General features: G+C 44.8%; 2 protein-coding genes across 4 annotated transcripts; both read right to left on the reverse strand.

The window, feature by feature from the left end:
• Positions 1–341: 341 nt before the first annotated feature.
• On the reverse strand, positions 342–8480 carry LOC122402026. Of its 3 annotated transcripts, XM_043404527.1 has the most exons (7): positions 7711–8480; positions 5729–7582; positions 5402–5428; positions 2104–2225; positions 1782–2021; positions 1467–1703; positions 342–759 (listed from the first exon to the last, which is right to left on the reverse strand). In XM_043404527.1, the coding sequence occupies exons 2-7, from the start codon at positions 7210–7212 to the stop codon at positions 665–667; spliced, it is 2205 nt and encodes a 734-aa protein (XP_043260462.1). In that variant the 5' UTR covers positions 7213–7582; positions 7711–8480; the 3' UTR covers positions 342–664. The 3 variants fall into 3 exon arrangements, with proteins under 3 accessions (XP_043260462.1, XP_043260464.1, XP_043260465.1); XM_043404529.1 differs by having other exon boundaries at positions 1471–1703; positions 5729–8478; XM_043404530.1 differs by lacking the exon at positions 5402–5428 and having other exon boundaries at positions 1471–1703; positions 5729–8478.
• A 1964-nt stretch (positions 8481–10444) lies between these two features.
• LOC122401986 lies at positions 10445–10879 on the reverse strand. The gene has a single exon (XM_043404475.1). It carries the CDS (start codon positions 10877–10879, stop codon positions 10445–10447), a length of 435 nt encoding a protein of 144 aa, XP_043260410.1.
• Between the last annotated feature and the right edge of the window lie 1711 nt (positions 10880–12590).

A 12590-nucleotide genomic window follows, 5' to 3' on the forward strand; every position in this document is an offset into this window, starting at 1 on the left:
CATTTAACTTAAATGTTAGCCGGAAAATAGCGCGAACCGGTTTGGAACGCCGCGTCCGTGCATAATATGATAAACGATACGAAATAATAAGATACGACTTACGTACTATTGCACTTAAATAACGATGCGATTCTTCTTTAAGTTAACGATTAAAATGACAGTCTATTCTGTGAAGGATTCCTACCGGGATCGTCGTACATATTTTCCACGCAGCCATCGTCAGCTATTCAATTCCATCGTCACGCGTTCGATTTGCCTGGAAGCAATTGAAACCGTGGCGGCGCCACTCTTCAATACAATCGAAATGTTACTAGTGTCATTAAATAGTCCTTTTTTTTTAACATAAAAACTGGGAAAATTATTCTTGATACGTGTAAAGCAAGCTACGCAAATAGACATAATAATACGAAAACAGTAATAAAACCACGTTTCTTTTGCCTTTTTTTTATGGCTAATAACAAAAAACACTATAATCGAGACCCAGACTATCGTTGAAAATGTACTTTGTAGCCTATGTTCGATAAACGATACCCTTCGAGTCGCTCGAAAAATGTAACGCTCCTCGTGAAATTGATTCTCGGTTCTTTTTTCGTCCTCCGAGAATAAATTGCGCTGTTAACGATCGTCCTTTTTTCGTTGGCGTCTGACTGTTTCTTCGTTCGTTTTAATGCCTACAATTCACGTACGTCACAGTTTCGCTGTTTACGATGCGAACATAACGAGTACAGGCTCGGATGAAAAGTGCAGGTACGCGCTGGTCTGTAAACCAAGAGGAAACTATCGTTAGTTACTGTTACAAAGTACAACATTAAGAAAAAAAAAAAGAAATAAACACTCGCAAACATTTTTTATCCGCCTCAAGACCGAAGGACTTCGAGATTAAAAATTCTGTCCACATTTCCATACATTTATTTTTTATTCAAATTACAATTTTTCAATTTTGCTTTTAGAAGTATACAAGTACATTTTCGTAAATATTATAAGCGTTAAATTATATTTAAAAAAAGACACAAATACTACACTACAATAGAAAATTTTAATTTCTCGAGATTAAAAATTCTATTCAAATTCTCGAACATTTGTTTTTCATTTAAATTAAAATTCCTTTTCGATATTTCGCTCTTACAACAAGAATACCAAGATTGAAAAGTAGAAAATTTTTTCCTAAGTATTTTGAGTATTGATCGGTAATATTTGAACTATTAAAGAAAAATATAATTTCTTGGTATAAAAGTGAGGTCTCAGTAGGATTAAGCGTCAAACTTGTTCCGAAATAAATCATAAAACCACGCAGCATTGTCGATAGATGTTTTACAAATAATCGATGCGATCCACAGTCGTGTTTCTGGATCATGTGTTTCATTCAAGTGTGTTATGGCACACGTTGTTAAGTGTCATGCAGGAATGCACAGGCAAACAATTGAAATCGTCACACGGGAGTTAGTATTGTTAGAGCACACACTCACATGCCTTCTGATCCGTGTCTTGGTCCCCGCAGGACGGTTGTTGAATGTAAAGGGCCGGCTTCAGCGGTCGGCCATCTTGGTCCTCCACCTGAATCGCCAGGCCGTGATTACTGCCGTTTCCATGAGGATTTCGCGGGTTCAGCCTCCAGAATCGGAGACCCTCTCTGACGTCTAACGCGAGATGAGTGCCTTCTGGTGCCAGCGGTGTCACCACCGAGTCCATTAAGCGTTTCTTCGCTGTAAATAAAAATATTAATTGTAGACACTGTAGAACTACCCACCTAATACTAAACGATTGCCTCCCACGAAACTTACATCGATGTTTTTTTAGGGATTTCGTATAGTAGTAGACCGATATCCGGATTTTCTTTTCTTCCTCGTCTTCCTCCTCGAAAGTACCTCCCGTCGAAGAGGTCAGGTTCTCCTGCGGTAATTTATAGATTCTCAACTTAGCAGCGACCACGTGGTCGCCGGAAGTTAGATTCAGCTGGAAGTGCATGTTCATGGAAAACGGATCTACCCAGGTTTCCTGATCCGTGTTTCGCGGTATTTGACCTGATCAAAGGGAGCAAACTTTTAATGCTGTACCGTGGATCGAGGAGATATCGATCACCAACGATCTAATTAAAACACTCACAGCTGGGCGAAAACATGGTCAACCTCTCGCGTTGGACTTGATTCGCGTTACTGTTGTTGTTAAATCTTCCAGTCAGTACCAAGACTCGCGACTTAATGTCTTCCAGGACCTTTTCACCCTGGCTGCACAGACAAACGAAAATTCATAAGATCGAAGTAACAGCAGATGCATAAAAGATAGGAAAACAGTTAAACTTTTGAAGAAAAAAAAAGAATGATTTCGTGCTCGTATTTTTACGCGGTGTTAGTGGTTGGGATCGAGTGCGCGGTTAAAAATAATTTTGCTTAAAAAGCAGAAGCTCTTCGAGGTCGTAAAATTTCGTTTCTATATCGTGACGTAGAAATTTTCACCTCGAGATGCGTGTAAGTTCTTCCGGGTAACGAGGCAGGCCATTGGACGGTGGTCAGTGACCTATAGAGTCCACGGTATGGGTCAGAGATATTTATTATACGTTCTAGACATAGTCTAGACGGACGATGGCGGGCATTGGTACACCGATCATCTAATCTTTCTATTTACTCGGGAATCATTAACACTTTCAGGTTGTATCTTGAATCCTGAATCCACCTCCCTAATCTGTAATATCACCGTTACACGAAAGGGCTTTCTACATAATTTAAAACTTGCTTTAGTCGTTCGGGATTGGAAACACGAGTCTAGGATTCATCGAATTTGAACGTTTCGAATTTTTAATCGCATCTGTACCTTTTTCGTCGCGGGACCAAACGTTAACCGATAGGAACCGAGCTTCGAGAGTTTGTTAGGATTGCATAACGAAGGTTGCGAGTCGTTAACCGAACCGAGGAAAAAAGGTACGTATTTTCTCTACATCGCTGGCAAGGATTGCCGCGCTGGAGGCCCACTCGGAGATTTGAGCGCAGCCAATGGCGCGTCAACGACCTCGTTGTTGGTCGAGAAACAACCAGGAGTTCTTTTTCTAAGCAACGAAATCTACGGACGATCAGAATGTCTAGGAAGGAGGCTTCCAGAGGCGGACGTCGAGGAGAACGTGGAAGAATTTCGGCGACTCTATCGGTTTCTATCTTGTCTCATTGTGTTTTTTTTCTTTTTCAGGAACCCGGTCAGAAGCAACAGAGCGAGAGGAGACTTGGACTCCACTGACGAAATATCGCCACGAAATCTCAACCGCTTGTATTCGATTCTAGACATGCTCGTTAATCTAGCTGCGTCCAAGTCACGCATTCTACACCGTCTCGTTGCGTACGTGTCACGTCTGTCTGCCGTCTGGGAAAGGGAAGGACTCGGGTGTCTGGAGGCCGTTGCATCATGAGAATGAATCCAGTGATCCTTCCTGAGTACCGTATTAAGAAAATTGGCTGCGTTACCGCCGGTTTTGTAACAGGCTTCGGATGAACTTGCAGCAACGCTGGTGCGCGTACAATTCGTCAAAATTTAACGTTGTTTAACAACATCGATTTTAAATAATTTTTTATTCTCTCGAGACAATTTGCCCGAGCAAAGAGTTATTCGATTAAAAAGGAGTCGAGTAATTTTACGTTTCGCGATTACGTTTATCGATGGTCAGGAAGCGATCGTCGAAGTTTGGCCGTTGATAAGGATCGAAAATACCCGCGGCGGGAATTGTAGCACGTGGAGGTCGGGAACCAGTAAAAAGTTTCGCATACCGCGATCGGTGGTTACCGCGAAACGGCGAAGCGGTCTGATTGGCGGCCGCCAAAAAATGCACGTTGCATCGTCTGGCGGTGAGGTGGGGAGCCACTGGCGAAAACTTCCTCCTCTCTCTTCGTCGCGCGCGTCAGTCACATCGTCTCCGTCGGCATAGGAAGAGAGACGCATAGACAAGGTCAGCGCATTAAATTGAAATGTGTTACATAACCTCGTAAGAGAGCAGTCCTAACTGCAGTCTGACTAGACACCCGGTGATTACGAGGGTGCTCAACTCGAACCGTCGTTTCGCCGCGATCGAACAGCACTCGGTCGATCGACGTTCGCCGCGTGAATCGACTGAGATCTTGGAACCACTTTTCCCGTCCTCTTCCTGTAATCACGAAGCCCTCTGCATCCTTTGATGCAAGCTTAATAGACATCATGGTCGTTCAGCGACACGTGTACCTCTTACGAAGTTACATCATTATTCCTCGAAGTCGAGCGACAAAGGGTAACGCGAGCGACTGGAAAAGTCGACGGGATCGAAAAACTGGTTCGCTGCTATCCGTCGTGTAGCAGATCGTCTAAATCCCCATGTATACACGGTTGAGAAACTGATGGAACGGCGAGCACACCGGAGGAGGACTCCGGCAGGCTACGCCAGTGCCGACACGAATGCATTTACGCGTCTAGACTTAATAAAATAAAAGAAACGCCTTCGCACCCGCGCGAAGAGGGGCCGAGGTGGAGGAGAAGGAGGGCGATTTAAAAACATAGCTAGGGACCACGGCGGAATTTCCACCGTGCGTCCTTCCTGGCTACACTGTCCTCGTGCATGTCTTTCGAAAAGATCGTACATCCTGTGTTCCTTTAAATCGCTTTCCTTTGTCGCTGTGAATTTAGATCACCGTCGCGGATCTTCGATTTTCACGTAGATCGCGTCCAACCGGGCCCGTCTTGACGTCCGTATCCCGCGGTTCGCTTCGTTTAATGCGTATCGGTGGCAATTTACCGATTCCGTGGCTCGTCTCGTCTTCGAATCGGGTACAACTTTCGAGGTTTCTCGATTCGAAAGAAAAAAAAAAGAAACGATCGAAGTAGAAAGGTCTTCCTAAAAGATTCGCGACGTCGAAGCGAGGATGACTGCTTTCAGATGCTGACGTTGGTCAACACGAGGCGCGGAATTTCAGTGGCGCTTCACGGTCTTCGTTTCGTCACGATATTTTTACAGGCCATCGAGATATTTTTACGTAGCGGGGGCAACGATTCGTCGGGAACGTCCGTGTCGTCAGTGTTCGTGTGCACGACCGCGTGTCGTGGGTTACCATGCCTGGAAAACCGTTCGCCTTTTTCTCGTCACGATAACGAAAGGGGAGAGCAGAAAGAAGGAGGAAGAAGAACGATGTTACCTTTTCGTGCAGACACAACACACCACGTAAGAGAAAAGGTTTCATTGTTATCACGATAAATCCGCGGTCGCATGCAACACGACCAATGAGATAACTGCGATGAGAATGTATTTTTAGATTATGCAAGCCAAGCCAGAAAGAAAGCAGCCGGCTGTATTGGCGGGTAAAAAACAAAAATTTGTCAAATTCTACTAAGTCTCTTTTATCGGCACACCGTGTCCCTTACCCAAAGCGATCATAGTGCCATCGGGGAGGCTTACCTGTCGAAGGCTGAGGTTAGGTTTCCTCTAAAAGACACAAAAAGCACATTTTATAGAGACTGATCTAGCGTACCGCTCTATTGCAAAGCGAGACACATGGTGAACGACAATTTTACGTGACAATGGTTTCGTTGTGCGTGAAGAAAAATGTACCGCCCGAGTCTCTGTTAAAGTTCTACTCAAACTACGAGGCCTAAATTAAAGTTTACTTCCACACAATCTGTCGAACGATACCAACGAGAGGCCAACCGATTTCGAGCCAGAACTTTAACCAGAGACTCGGGAACAGGTGATCGAATGATCATGTGCATCAGTGAGTTTACTTACTCTCTTCGATGAGCTATGACCACTTGCTGATAGGTGGATAGATTCGCCGCTGGAAGATCACTCGTGGTCGCGTTACTGTTGGGCATGAAGAGCTTGACAGGGTCAGGCGTTTCGTTTTGGTACTCCAGCGTGTCGTTTTCGTTCTCTTCCATGGTCCAATTTTGTGGAGAATTGTGTCTGGAGTCTTCATAGTCCGACGTTTCGTTGTCTTCCGAATTATCGTAGCTAAGGGAATCAACTAATTCAGGGATTACCCTGTAGACGTCGTCCTCGACCCACTCCAGCCCTTCGTACGGACTGATCTTCTTATTTTCACTGGGCGTTTCCTTGATTTCGGGGATGATGTTCTTGTCGTTTGAACCGCCGACGTTATCGTTCGGATTTTCCTCGGTGTTCGAGACCTCATCGGATTTTGAGTTTTCCATCGTGTCGATGGTACTCGTTGTCGAAGATGCCGCGATGCTGGAGTAGATGTGGCTTCTCGGGTAGCTAGTCTGTACGTTGTTCGTGTTGCTTAGCTGAGAGACCATAGGTAGTGGCACAGAAGCAGGAAAAGCAGTGGACAATGTTGGCGGTGGTAGAACATGAAAGGAGTTACCAGCGTTTCTCGATACCGTTTGCTTCAAGGTCGTCGAGGCACGATACTTGGACATTTTCGATCGATTCTTGCTGGTCTCGTCGGAACCGGAACTAGAATCGAATTCGGAATCGTCGTAACGTATCTTGAAGATCACGTGAGGCGCCATCGCCTTTTCGAACTCCCGATGAATATGATCGTCCACGCTCGGTGCTTCGGTAGTTTCCTCCAAGTTCACGACCTCGGATTTCGACCATGGTTGCTGGAATTCTAAACTCGAGGGTAGGTTCTCGTAATCGAGGACCGCCTGTCGATTGTAAGCGTCGAAGTCGAAGTCCTTGTAGGAAGACCTGTCCGTGTGACGGTTCTTTTTACCTTCGCTCCTCGTATCCTCGTAATCGAGATTCTTCGGAGAGGAATAATCCATATAATTCTTGTCCCAGTATCTAGTCTTCTTATCCCCGACTTGTCCATAGAGCGTCTTCGTCCACGATTTCATACTTTCCTTCTTCTTCGACAACTCCTCTTTCTTCTTGCTGAGCTCTCTCTCGCGAATCGCCAAAACCTCCTCCAGGCTGTAATTCAGGCTCTTCAACAGCAGCATGTCACCCGTGCTAAGGTCGCCGGTGATTATTTTCAATATAGCCTTCTCCAACATTTTTTCCAGCCTCCTGTCACTGTAGGGAACCTTCTCCTTGACTTCGTCAATGTTCAAACTCCTTCTGTTCTTATCTTCTATCGACGAGACCGCGTTCGCTTCCTCCCTGGACCCGTACCTTCTAACATGCTCCACTTGATCCCTCTTCCTCTTGCTGTCCGGGTGGACACCGTGATGGTGATGATGACACCAAACACTGTTTATAGCTGAGGTTGCCAAGAGCAGCACGAATAACCTGGCGAGTCCCATCGTGACTCGGCAACGGAGAGTTCTCGTTACAGACTCGGTTCGATTCTATCTACGAAAGCCGCACTATCTCGATACGTTGGTTCCGCAAAGACTCGTCGGGAATAGGAGAACGGTACCAATTGTTCGATAGGCACTGTTATCGATGAACCGTGTTCTCCATTATTTCCATCAAGGGAATAAATCGGACCCAACGCGATCGTGTACCAACAACTCGACGAGAGTACGTCAGGGTGTGAATCGCGTGCTCGTATCCTCCAGCGGTGGACACGGAACGGAACTGGCGACGTTTACGGAAGACAAGGCCTATCCTCGACGTGTGAACAAGTGTGAAAGAAACTGGACCGTGATCCGGCGGCGGTCGCGGACTAATCTAATCGCATCGGGAAAGCGCGTTATATGTATGTAGGAAAGATTCGTGGCACGCGTGTGCACGGGCTGAGCAGTAAGTCTCAACTGAGCCGAGCTGGCCTGCTCACAGACATAATTCTGTCTACTCACTAATTCCGAGACAACCACGAAGCCGCGAGAGGAGACGCGCCGGTGTTACTACGATCACTCCTTTTTTTTCCCCGTCCTTCTCCTTCTTCTCCTTTCTCTTACTCTCGGTGTGTCCGCTCCGCTCGCTCCACCCGCCGCGCGTGTAATCCCTTTCCCTCGCTCGCCGAAATCCCGCGGACGACTGCCTTTTCTCTCTCTCTCCGCGACGCTTTATCGTTCGCCAACTTCTTCGTCTGGTCGCTTTTTCGCGCCGCAATATCGTACGTCGATCTGCCGCCGGTTCTCGAACGCCGCCGCCACCGCCGCCGTCACCGCCGCGTGCTTCTTCGCCACGCAGCCTCGCTCGTGCTTCCGGCGAACGCAGCACCGCGTGCGCACCGTTTCGCCTGTCTTACACCGGTCCCTACACCCGGACTCGTCTCGCCGCGGACGTCGGCGATTCCTTCGATTACTCACCGACCGCGGAATTTACTTATCCATCTCTTACATTCCCTTTCGCGGTGATTTTTTCTACCCTGTCCCGTGGTTTCGAACGAACGCGCGCTGCGCGATCCCTTCGGCGAGAACCCGGTGGAGAGACCGAGACACGGCGCTCCTTCGCGACGCCTAGCCTTCGAATGATCCCTATCTACCGCGTGACAGACTGCATACTGATCCTTATCGCGGTGATCCTTTCACAAATGAGAAGACTCAAATGTCCTTTCACCGTCCGCCGGCTGCGAAAGACTACCGAGCACAGTACGCGAGCGTGGCTCACGAGCGTACCACGGTCGTCGGAAGCGAGTTCGCCGCGTGCCGCGACGACATCCTCGACGAGCTGATTTTTCGGGCCTCCGCGAGATACTTTCGTCCGGAGGAAAGTTCGTCTGTCGTTCGTCGAGGAACGTGCCTGACCGGGATACCACGGCCGGGCTCCGCGGGACCGCGCTGAACAAAGGAGGAAATGAAAACTGTGGCCACGAGAAATGAGCGAGCTGGCACCTTGTATTCGGCTGCTGGTTTCAGGGGCAGCCACATACGACTTTATAGAGTGTCTCCCTCTCCGCAGTCTAGACGAATCGAAAGATATGATCTTTGAATCATAATGTATCGCTTTTAATAAATGCAGCCTCCGCGTGCGTGCGTGAAAATACGATGCGTGACAACGCGCGTCGACGACGGGGCCCAAAAAGAAGAACGGGAACGCGGCAAGGGGGAAAAAGGAGAGGGAGAGAAACACCGACGGCGAGAAAGAGCGGGGCGACGCGGCTCTTGAGAAAAATATGCACGACCGAGAACAAATCGGAAAATTTTGCGACCGTACGTCCCGTGGACTTTATTTTTTTTCTGCTTTTTTTATGTTCAATGAGACGATTTCTGTCCGTCCAGTTTGAAGAGTCGGTCGCGATCGAGCGCGATCCACGTTAATGTAACCGCCGACCGAGATGGAAAATATGCCGGACGGAGGTTTAGTGCGTCTATACGCGGCGACGTAATATCGGCCCGGTGTCGACGCAAATTATGGCGGCGCGCGTCGAATCTGGAAATTGGGTTAAAGGATTCGGTTCTCTGAACTTTTCTACGCGGTCTAACGGAGGACGCGCGTTCGTCGTTCGATGCGTTTATGTTCGAAAATAAATCATTCGTGGCGAGCGACAATGTGTCACGTCTACTCGACGCACAGTGGGCCGTTTACCCTGAAAACGCTGTAAAAAAGAAACATTTTTACGTACGTATTATTACGTACAGGACGAATCTCGTAACTTGGCATCAAATAATTTCTGAAGTATTTGCTGTACGAAAAAATGTTTGCTTAGGGGCGCTTAGAGGTCAGTAATCAATATTTTATTATTCTGCTTTTTTATCGAGACACGAAGGTCAGTTTCACTTTTTTTAGAAAGAGTTCTTAATATTTCTTTTCACATTTCGATGGCACATCAAATTCTACGTAAAAAGGTTTATACTATGTGTAACTTAAAATTAATGGTTACTGAGATATTATTATAATATTTTGTTATTGGAAAATTTTGTTATTCTCAGGCAACGTGATTGTCAAGATAATTTGTAGATTAATTTTGTTTACGAAAGTGAATTGTGTTTGTAAACACAGCTCTTGTTAGATGTTAGACGTTATCAAACATAAGACATCTATGTTAAGCTTAGTCAAAGTAAAAGGCGTTTATGCGATGTTCAGTGAGAACTAATAAGAAATTTATGATTTTTTTTATTTCATTTTTACGTTATTGTACTTGCAAAGTTCTCTATTTATTACTGTCGTCAATTTTGCAGGTTTACTTAATATTATTTATTAAAAAACTTCGTGACTGTGAAACAAGGTTTGCATGGATTTCTTTAAATCTTTAACTGGCGGCGTCCCGAAAATTTGACCTATTTCGAAGTAGAGATTTCTTATGTACAGAATTATTTTTTATAATCGATTACATAATAGGCATGAAACTCAAATTGCTTACTTAATCATCCAAATTTAGGCTCCATCAGAAGCAATGCACATACGCCATCGCTTCTCCCAATCTTCAAAACACTTTTTAAACGCTGAAGAAGGTAGCGCCTTCAGCTCCTTCTGTGAATTTTCTTTTGTGGCCTCTATCGACTAAAAACGCGTTCCTCGAAGGGGTAATTTGAGTTTCGGAAATAAGAAAAAGTCACAGGGGGCCATATCTGGTGAATACGGTGCTTGTTGGATCACATTTGTTGAGTTCTTGTCCAAAAATTCGCGTACCAAGATCGACGTGTGCTACGGAGCATTATCGTGGTGCAGGATCCAAGAATTGTTTTTCCACAAATCTGGCCGTTTCCAACGAATATTTTCACGCAAGCGTCTCATGACGCTCAAATAATATTCTTTATTTACTGTTTGTCCATCTGGAAGGAATTCCAAATGAACAACACCACGATAATCAAAGAAAACAGTGAGCATGGCCTGAATTTTCGAGCGACTTTGACGCGGTTTTTTAGGGTTTCGTTCATTTTCTAAGCGATGTTCCGAAGATTGTTGACTTGTTTGCATATCGTACTCATAAACCCATGTTTCGTTACCGGTTATGATGCGTTTCATGAAGGTAAAGTCACTAGAAGCTCGTGAAATCGTGTCTTCAGCAACTGCTTCTTGATGTTCTTTTTGCAGAAAATTCAGCTCCTTCGGAACAAGTCGTGCAGCGACGCGTCTCATGCCCAAAACTTCAGTTTAAATGTTATGCACGGACATGTGAGACATTTCCACTTCATGAACCACCTCTAATACTCAGGCGACGATTATCGATGACCATTTTTTTTATCTTTTCGATGTTTTCGTCAGTCGAAACCATTGACTGTCGGCCTGCACACGGCAAATCTTGCACTTCTACTTACCATAGGCTTTCTGTAACATTTTTAACCCTTCGACACTAGAAATTTCGTTAGAAACGCAAAATTTAAGGCAAATTCTTTGCTTGACAGTTCTTTCCATCGCAAAAATCGCAGAGCACACTCGAGATCGACTGGTGTAAATAACTGCCATGATCACACTGGTTGTCATATTGCGATGAAATTTAGCATAACAACTGAATACAATGTTGCCTACTTACACACAAAAATTTGCTCCAATACATGCACTGTGGGATTTGAAATTGAGAAATTCCGGAATCTTACTTTACGCAATGTATGTTTAATTTATTGTTGATTATGTAACATAATACATGTATCTTATATGTAACCAAATACATATCAAATACATACTGACAAGAAAAAGTTTTATTTGCAGAACAGACTGCTGAAATGTGTACGGAAAAACGCAGAACACCCTGTATACTCTCTATGATAGTAATGTAAGGTGAAAAGTATCAATAAAAGTAAGAAAAAGGTAGCACTATAATGCAAATATAAGAGAATGGTTACATTTAAAACATATATAACATTATTTTTGATAATATCAATCTATTAAAACATTAAAAGATACTTTTAACAACAAAAAATGTAAGAAATGAAATGAAAAAAATTCACAAAATAATGCAGACAACGGTAGAAAACGTTCAAAACGAAGTTTAAACCCGAGAAAGAAAAAATGCATAAGGATGTTGAATGCACTAAAAAGATGCAAAAAGAAGCAATTGAAAATGAACGTGTGAAAAGGCGTAATGTTATTAATAGACTGCGGATGTTTATGCATTTATGGGAAATTTTAATTCTCAAAAAACTACAGAATGCACTTAACACGCAAGAATATAAGAAATACTTAAAGTAAGGTACGAATTATTATATCTAGGGGTTGAGACAACCCTTTACAAAGCTCCAATTTCAATAATTTTATTAACAAAAATATGAATTTGCATGAAGATCCGCAGTCTAGTTATTAACAAATCAGCCTTCCTATAATAGCTACGTCCATAGAATATACTGATAAAGTCTAGCCAGTAAACCCTAGAACAACCTGTATACCGTATGTCTGTTTTCTCTTTACCTCATTCTTCGTATACAAAATGACTTTTCTGCTCGTAAAATGAATAAATAAACATGCAATTTTGCTAAATTTCGACGAATGAACAAAAAAAAAAAATTGGCACTGCTTTCGTAAATTTTGACTTTCCTCCCGACCTTCGTCGATTCTATCCCACTGCGCGACCGTGCACCAGGGTCAGAGTGGGCGGGAATCGTGGCGCGGTAAACAAATCGATGAGGAACAAGAGGGGCCCACTTGATTCCACCCCCGAGATCGCTGCAAATCGTGCGTACCCGACGCGTTTGGATTGCGCGCGTGCATCGCCGGTGCCCTGACACCGTGGGGACTCGCTGCGCGCGATCTAACCCACACGTTGCGTTCCCAGCGCGGGACCCCGTCCGTGGTCGTGCCTGTGTCACGCAGACACGTGCACGCATTTAAATTGCATATAAAACAAAAAAGGGGC

The sequence above is a fragment of the Colletes gigas genome, unplaced genomic scaffold (genome assembly GCF_013123115.1).
Source record: "Colletes gigas isolate AHSC1104 unplaced genomic scaffold, ASM1312311v1 Colletes_gigas_Sc00031, whole genome shotgun sequence".
NCBI classification, from domain to species: Eukaryota; Metazoa; Arthropoda; class Insecta; order Hymenoptera; family Colletidae; genus Colletes; species Colletes gigas.